Source organism: Pteropus vampyrus, unplaced genomic scaffold (genome assembly GCF_000151845.1).
Source record: "Pteropus vampyrus isolate Shadow unplaced genomic scaffold, Pvam_2.0 Scaffold736, whole genome shotgun sequence".
NCBI classification, from domain to species: domain Eukaryota; kingdom Metazoa; phylum Chordata; class Mammalia; order Chiroptera; family Pteropodidae; genus Pteropus; species Pteropus vampyrus.
In genome coordinates this window covers 278,632-286,650 of record NW_011889517.1, presented here as the reverse complement: position 1 = coordinate 286,650, position 8,019 = coordinate 278,632, and the positions used below count along the sequence as shown (strand labels likewise).

Below are 8,019 nucleotides of genomic sequence, written 5' to 3'. Positions count from 1 at the left end.
GAAGAGAAGGTGTGGCCCCAGGACAAGAGCTGGCATCTCCACAGAGGGCAAGGCTCAGGGAACACTGCTTTTATTGCCACAAACCCCAGGGTTGGAGGAAACTATCTTAAAAAGGAGTGGCAGGGGGTTCTAGGAACCTTTATCTGTTGTGTCTCCATATTAGGATTCTGGTTGGTTCGTTAGTGGGTTCTACCACATTTGAATCAGAAACCATGTGAAATGATACTGTGCATAGCATTTGGCAAGTAACATTTCAGAGCCTGAGAGAAGTTACAAAAATCTGCCCAAACAAAATGAAGCATGGGGCATTCACACAGTTAGAGGTAGCATGGGGGAAGGGCAGAGGCTCCTGTCACCAGCAAACTCTGCATCCTGCCCTGCATCAGTCCATGCTAAGGTGAGAGCTAGGATCCCTCCCAGAGTCCTGGCTTCCTGAACTGCCCAGCGATGATGGCCTGACCAGCCAGATTGCCTGTGCTCAGCCATTTTACTGTTTCAGGAAGCAGCAGTGGGACAACAGTCCCATTTCAATGAATGAAATCTTTGCAATTGCTGCAGACTCAGGAAGGACCCTTTACTTCCTGAACGGCAAACCAGCTACACCTGCCTCTACACCCAGATGTGTGGACAGAAATTTCTCATGTCTTATTGTCTGGCTCAGATTGGAATGTTTTAACTACTAAAGTGTCAGATGGACTGTGAGAGCTACAAATAGTTTAACTAGTTCAACTGTTAAAGGAGAGGTTGAAGAGGAAGAAGTTGACCCACCCACTCCAAGAACCCAGGAGAAGAAAGGCTTTAAGGCATTTGAGGGGAAGCTGAGTACATTTGGGCAGAGCCTGCTCTCTCTACCAGCCTCTCTTCCTTTTCTCTGCAGTATAAAGGAAAAATTAGAAAAGCCTTAGCTTTGAATCTCAAAATAAAGTTCTTTTATTCTATATCTAAATAATAGCTTGGAAAGTAGGAGATTCACTTGCAAGAGCAAGATTTTGTTGAGATAAGAAAGTATTTAAGCGATCCAACAAGATGGATCTTGAAATTCTGAGCATAGAATTTGTTCTATAATCGAGAAGTAAGAAAAAATAGGCTATAACATCAGAGCAGGTGCCCATCATACAGCATCTCCTGGGCTTGGGGGAAGAATTAAAAGAGATCCGGAAAGAACAAAACTAGATTATAAATGCTGCCTGTGTTCTATGAGAAGGAACCCAGCTAGGGAGGTAGGGATTGTTGTTCAACCCACAGAAGCTGAAGGGGTATCTGAAAATAGCAGGACTGTGCCACAATTCCCAGGCATAGTCAAGAGACTGAAGCTTCTCAGAGAAGCCATAATTGCCAACAGAGCTTGTAGTGTTTTTAAAATATGTCCACAAATTCTTTTACACTTCTCCCTTCAAAAGTTAGAACCAAATTCCCCTCCCCTTGGACTTAGTGAGTCACTCTAACAAATAGGTTATAGTAAAAGTGACACTATGTAACTTCTGAGACTGGGCTGGTCATTAAGAGCACTAAGGCTTCCTCCTCATTCTCACTTTCTTAGATCACTCACTCCAAGGAAGCCAGCTGCCATGTCATAAGGACACTCAAGAAGCCCTATGAAGAGTTCCACATGGCAAGAAATTGAGGTTTTCTACCAACAACCAGCAAGGAATGAGGTCCCCTACCAACAGCCATGTGAGCGAGCCATCTTGGCAAAAGATTCTCCAAATCTTCAGATGACTGCAGTCCTAACTGTAATCTTGACCTCATGAGGGACCATGAGCCATAACCACCTAAGCTGCTTCCAGATTCCTAACCCACAGAAATCGTATAAGAAATATTGTTGTTTCAGTCCACTAAGTTTTGAGATAATTTGTTAATAGCAACATATAATTAACAGTGCTAGATTGCAGCAAGGTGCCTGGGCAGTAAGGACTGTGGCAGATAAGCAAGAGAGGAATATGAGGGGAGACTAACCATGGCCCACGAATTCCATGCTATTGGCCAGAAGACAATCCAAGTGCTCCTTGGTGCCCTAGGGAACACAGTGTCTGCTTTAATATCTCTTCATCATTGTTTTTAGTTTTATTATATGGCTAAATATGGATTTTTTATTTATTCTACTTGGGATTTACTTTGCTTACTGAATCTGAGTATTCCTATCTTTCACTAATTTGGGAAAATAATCAGCTATTATCTCTTCAAACATTTTCTGTCCCCTTCTCTGTCTCTTCTAGGGATGCCAAACAGAAATCTCCCACTTTATCTTCTTCGTCTTTTACCATCTTTCATATTTTCTACCTCTTTTCCTCTGTGCTGCATTCTGGGAAATTTCTTCACATCTAGTTAATCCTCTCTTAACCAATAATAAATCTATTTCCTGCTGCTTAAACTCAATGAATTTTTAAATTCAGTCATTATATTTTTAAATTTTTAGGAGTTCAAATTGGTTATCAATTCTGCTGGAATTTTTTTTGATAGTATCTTGTCTCTTTTTCATGTTTTTAGTGCCTCCTCCTTTAAATATTTTAGAGTTGGTAGTTTTATATTCTATATCTCATAATTTTAATACCTGAAATTTTTTGGTCACACACTGCTGCATATTGTTTCTGACTCCTCCTCAGAGTGGCTTGTTTCCTTGTGTGTTTTGTAATTTTGGATTGTGTGCTCATGCTTGGTAGGATTTTATCTTTTGGGATCCTGTGAAACCTAGGGAGAATTTATGCTTGCTCCTATCTGGATCACTTAACTTAAATTCTTGGCTTAGCGCTTCCTAAACCAAGCAGGTAACAATGAATTCAACTCCAAAACTTCATATGGGCAAGACGATATACACAAAAAAAATCAGAAAAGTGGTTTTTTAAAAAATCAATCCTAGCTGGGAACCAAGCCTATAGAAACAGGTTTCCTAGTCATGTTCTTTGATACTAACTGGGCTTTTTTAAGTTCACTTTTTCCCTGATGACATAGCCCATCAAAGACTTTCTGCAGGCTTCTCAGTCCCAATCTTGCTCAGGTCCCGGGCATCAACTCTTGTCACCCAGGGCTCTAGGTTACTGAGACTGACAAACAACCACGAAGTAAACTTAGTCCCAAGGCACACTTTGTTTTCAGTCTCTGGGGATTTCCTTTATTTTCTAGCTAACTTGGCAATGCATTTAAGTGAAGATGTGTTAAATTTTATACAGCATATCCAGAAACTTTGCAATAGGAGTTTTATTAGAATATATAGGCCACCGTAGTGTTCCTTCCACATGTTCTTAAGAGATCATTCAGCTTGCAATATGTAAAACAATTTGGAAAGGGGAGACAATCAGAAGCAGGAAAACCTATTAGAAAACTACTGCTGAAATTTAGACAAGAATTTAGATAATAGCTAGAAGGAGAGTGGTGGTGGCAGAGACAAAAAGAAAAAGATAGAACTGGACGATATTTAGTAAGTAAAAACAGGGTTTCAGACATTCAAGAACCGACATCTAGTGGAATATTTTTATAGGAGCCAGGAGCTCAGAGGAGAGATTCAAGTTGCCCAGGAGATTTAGGAAGTCTTTAAAAAACTGGTAACTTAATTTGCTGATGTGAGTGCTTGGGAGAAAGTGAAGCAGGAAGAGATGAAGGTCTTGGGACCCAGCTTTGACGAACACCAACAATCTAAAACCTTAGAGGAGGCGGAGCGAGCAACAGAGACTATAAAAGGCTAGGAGAAAAACCCAGAGGAGAGAGTGGCTTTCACTGAGGCCAAGAGATGAGCATTTACAAAGGGAGGGAGGAGTCAGCAAGTGTCCAAGGATACAGAGGTCAAAAAAATAAAAAATAGGCATGCGTTTTGGTGACACACGGGAAACTGGATCTTGGCGAAAAATAGTGAATGATGAAGGCAGAGCCGACCTAAGTGAATTAGGAAATGGACACCACTCTTTTCAGAAGATAGAGGACAGTAGCAGAGGAAAAAGTGGGCTGGAAAAGAGTTATTTTAAGACGAGGGAAACTTTAGAATGTTTAAATGCTGATAGGAAGGGACCGGAACAGGAAGGAAAAAAAAAAAAAACAAGCAGGCGAGGGAAAAAGAAATCCATAGTACCAGTGGACGGATTTTTTTGATTTACTGACCCATCGAGCTGAATATACCTCCAGAATTCGGGAGTCTGAAAAGCTGCTGGTTTTAGGTGTGTTTCTACACTAAAGCCTTCCCTCCGCCCCTTCTTTCCCGGCCCCTGGGTCTACTCCGCCACCCCTACTCCAATCCCTGGAGCCTCATCCCAGTCTCTCCCCAGTCCCCCTCCCCCCGCCCCGCAATACCTCCTCCCACAACACCCCGACACACTCTCTCTCTCTCTCACTCTCTCTCCCGCCACCCCCCACCCCCAGCCAAGCCTCGCGATGAAATACGTATACATACCGCTTTTTTTATGAATTCTTCCGGGTCGCCAGATAGGGCCACGCCCAGCCTCAATCCTGTCGGCCCCCCAATTGGAGCGCACTTCCCGAAAGGCGCAGGCCTGAACGGTTGTAGTTGCTTGGGCGGGAGGGGGTGGACCTCTAAATCTCGCGCAGGCGCATTAGGTCCTGATTGCCATGCGGGTGCTTGTGGGTGAGGGCCCAAGGGGAGAATGGGTGGGGGTGCGGGTTGAAAGAAATATTGAGCCAGAGCCTGAGGACTGGGTGGCCCGCGAGGGATGGGGGCACTGTCTTGTGCACAGGCAACCTGGCTTTGGACTCCTAACCCGAGAAGCCGAATCTCCCTAAACTATGTGACCTGTGTCTCTTGTGCATCACCCGGAGAGGGCAAGAAAGAGAAGTTTTGAGGTCAGATGAGATAGCTTCAGAAGAGGGGCGCCACAAAGAGGGGACTGAAGGCGCCCCCAGGGAAAATGAACACGTGGTATTTTCCTGTCAGGTGGCGGAACGGGCTTCATTGGGACAGCCCTAACCCAGTTCCTGAAAGCCAGAGGCCACGAAGTGACGTTGGTCTCCAGAAAGCCCGGACCAAGTCGGATCACGTGGGTATGGCCGCCCTCAGGAAGCTGGTGGGGGAAGGCCTGGTTTGACCACGTAAGGCCAGGCGGGCACTGTGTACTTTCTCTGACAGGATGAGCTCGCTACGTTGGGGCTGCCCCGCTGCGATGCCGTCGTCAACCTGGCGGGAGAGAATATCCTCAACCCTCTCCGAAGGTCAGTCTGGGCCCTAAAACTAATATCCTTCAGAGCAGAGGCAGGAGAGGAAATGGCTCTGAGATAAGAAGAATGGAGCTGACAGATCGAAAACTAAACCCATTTCCCGGATTACTCATCCCGCCAGCTCCTCAACGCCCACCCTCCCTTCTACCCCTCTCAGTTGATGGTTCCTCCTCACTTATAACTCAGGATGCCCCAAAAGGATATGCCTTGTCCCTCTACAGGATAGCCACACATTTTACTGGAAATGGATATGGACAGGCCCCAGGGAAAGAGAGAAGAAGAGATATGTGTATGTATATATTTAATAGCTTATTTCACCTGTTTCTCATGCAGGTGGAATGAAACCTTCCAAAAAGAGGTGGTCAGCAGCCGTTTGGAGACCACCCGCATGCTGGCTAGAGCCATCACGGAGGCCCCACAACCCCGCCCCCAGGCCTGGGTGTTAGTCACAGGCGTAGGTATGCCCCAAATCACCAACCCCTTACATTAGCCAGGGAAAGGGAGTACACCCTGAGGGTGTACCTCAGGCCTTTCTAGCTATACATGTGCAGAGTGCTGGTCTTCTTCTTAGGCCCTTGATTCACACGTGTTTCTCCTGACGTTTGTGTACTTTGAGAAACTGGGACCCTAAGAGAAAAGGGGTATTGGCACTGCTCCCCTAGTACCAGGAGAAATTCCACCTTGTCCCAAGTCCCTTGCTTCTCACAGCACCATTCTTTAGGAACGGAATTTCTGATTCTTATATTTCACTTTTGGGACCAAATAATTGCAAATAATTTTGGCATATATGCCAGCTACTGATTGTTTTACACATATTACAGTACTTAATCCTCATAAGAACTCTGTGAGGTAGGTATTAGCCCCATTTTAAAGATGCAAAAATTCTGCACAGAGTTAATATAACTTGCTTAAAGTCATGATTAATAAATGGTGGAGCCGATATTAAAACTCACTCTACCTGCCACCCACATCTTTATTCTTAACCACTATACTCTATCAACCTCTCAGCTTAACCATGCAGCTAAAAGAGTTATTCCAAGGCCATAACAGGTCAGCTCATGGGGCTCAAGAGGAAAATACCCACAGCTGTTTTCCACAGAGAGATCCCAAGAGCCAAGGAGGGTTAAGCCAAGAGGGCCCTTGACTGCAAAGGACCAGTCAGGACCAAGGACAGCCAAGGCACATGAGTGTTATTCTACCTGCAGGTTACTACCAGCCCAGCCTGACTGCTGAGTATGACGAGGACAGCCCAGGAGGGGATTTCGACTTTTTCGCCAACCTCGTAACCAAATGGGAAGCTGCAGCCAAGCTTCCTGGAGATTCTACACGCCAGGTGGTGGTACGCTCTGGTAAGAACCAGGGGCCTGTGTATCAAGCAGGGTTGGAATGTCTTCTCTCGTCTGGGAGAGTGGGATGATAAGGGGAGCTGAGCTTACAGAGAGAGGATGCCACCACTTCTGGCCAACCTGCAGATGGGAGGGTGGGATGTCCCAAAGAAAACCACACCCCGGAACTGCTACAGAGCTAAGCCAGCATGGGGAAAGAGCCAGTAAGGGATAATGGGGAAGAACAGTGGGACTGCTTGGAGACTGAGGGACCTCCCAGTACCATCCTTCTTGCCTGCTCTAGGGATTGTGCTGGGCCGTGGGGGCGGTGCCATTGGTCACATGCTGCTGCCCTTCCGCCTGGGCCTGGGGGGCCCCATCGGCTCAGGCCACCAATTCTTACCCTGGATTCACATCCGGGACCTGGTGGGAATCTTGGCCCATGCCCTTGAAGCCACGTGCAGGGGATCCTGAATGGAGTGGCTCCAGCCTCCACCCCTACAAATGCTGAGTTTGCTAAAGCCTTGGGTGCAGCCCTGGGCCGCCCAGCCTTCATCCCTCTACCCAGCACCATTGTGCAAGCTGTCTTTGGGCAAGAACGTGCCATCATGCTGCTGGAGGGCCAGAAAGTGGTCCCACGACGGACATTGGCTGCTGGCTACCAGTATTCCTTCCCAGAGCTGGGGGCTGCCTTGAAGGAAGTCATAGCCTAAGTGGGGAGGGTCATGGCAGGGCCAAGGCCTGTCCCTCATCAGAGGCTTCCCAGTTAGACTGAATAGGCTCAGGTACTCCTCCACTTGAGACATAAAACTGTCTGGTTCTTAGGGATTCCTCTCCCTATCCTTTCTCATCGTTCTGTTGTTCCGCCTTATTTAACTGACTGTCTCATTTAAACATTGCCGTCTCATCAAGTTTGACCCTTAACCTATTCAAGTCCTTATAAAAGAATTTGCAAGTTCAGTTTCCCTACATGTCCCGTTCCTGTCTCCTTTCTCCTTTTTCCTGTGTAGTAATTGCTCTAAATTAGGCAATAAATTATCTCAATAGCTCCAACTCATCTCTTTGGCCTAGATTCTCCTGGAATTTATTTCAAGGAATGTCACCCTAAGCTGACTGTTTCCTCTATATGGGGTTTTGAAAGTTATAATGGGCAACATCTCCCTTCTTGGTCCTTCCATTGCCAAAAGAGCTGGTAACAAATTCAGGGCATGAGGTTATGATAAAGGTAGAGACCAGACAAGAGAAGTGATGACCTATTTCCAATGGGTTCTGTGGTCACCTTGCATACTTGTTCACGGTACCATTAAGATGCCAGCAGAGGAAGAAATGAGGGCCGAGTCTAGGACAGCATTCAGTCTATCACCAAATGGCAGTGAATTAATAAAGCAACAATATGCTGGCCCCAGTTCAAGGGACAAAGCTAACATCCCTATCTGTAAGTAGCTTAGGACTTGCCTCTCATCTGATTGAGGCCACTTCAGTCAACCAGGGTTCTCAGCATAAAAGGACAGAAGATATCTCTGGCCCACTGCACACC

General features: G+C 46.1%; 1 protein-coding gene across 1 annotated transcript; it reads left to right on the top strand.

Moving 5' to 3' along the window:
- The first annotated feature begins 4,469 nt into the window (after positions 1-4,469).
- On the top strand, positions 4,470-7,539 carry SDR39U1 (short chain dehydrogenase/reductase family 39U member 1). Its single transcript, XM_011385547.2, is given in 7 exon segments — positions 4,470-4,570; positions 4,877-4,983; positions 5,069-5,151; positions 5,491-5,615; positions 6,363-6,506; positions 6,787-6,933; positions 6,936-7,539. Coding segments are annotated over 7 exon segments (882 nt in total). The 5' UTR covers positions 4,470-4,554; the 3' UTR covers positions 7,196-7,539.
- Positions 7,540-8,019: the final 480 nt, after the last annotated feature.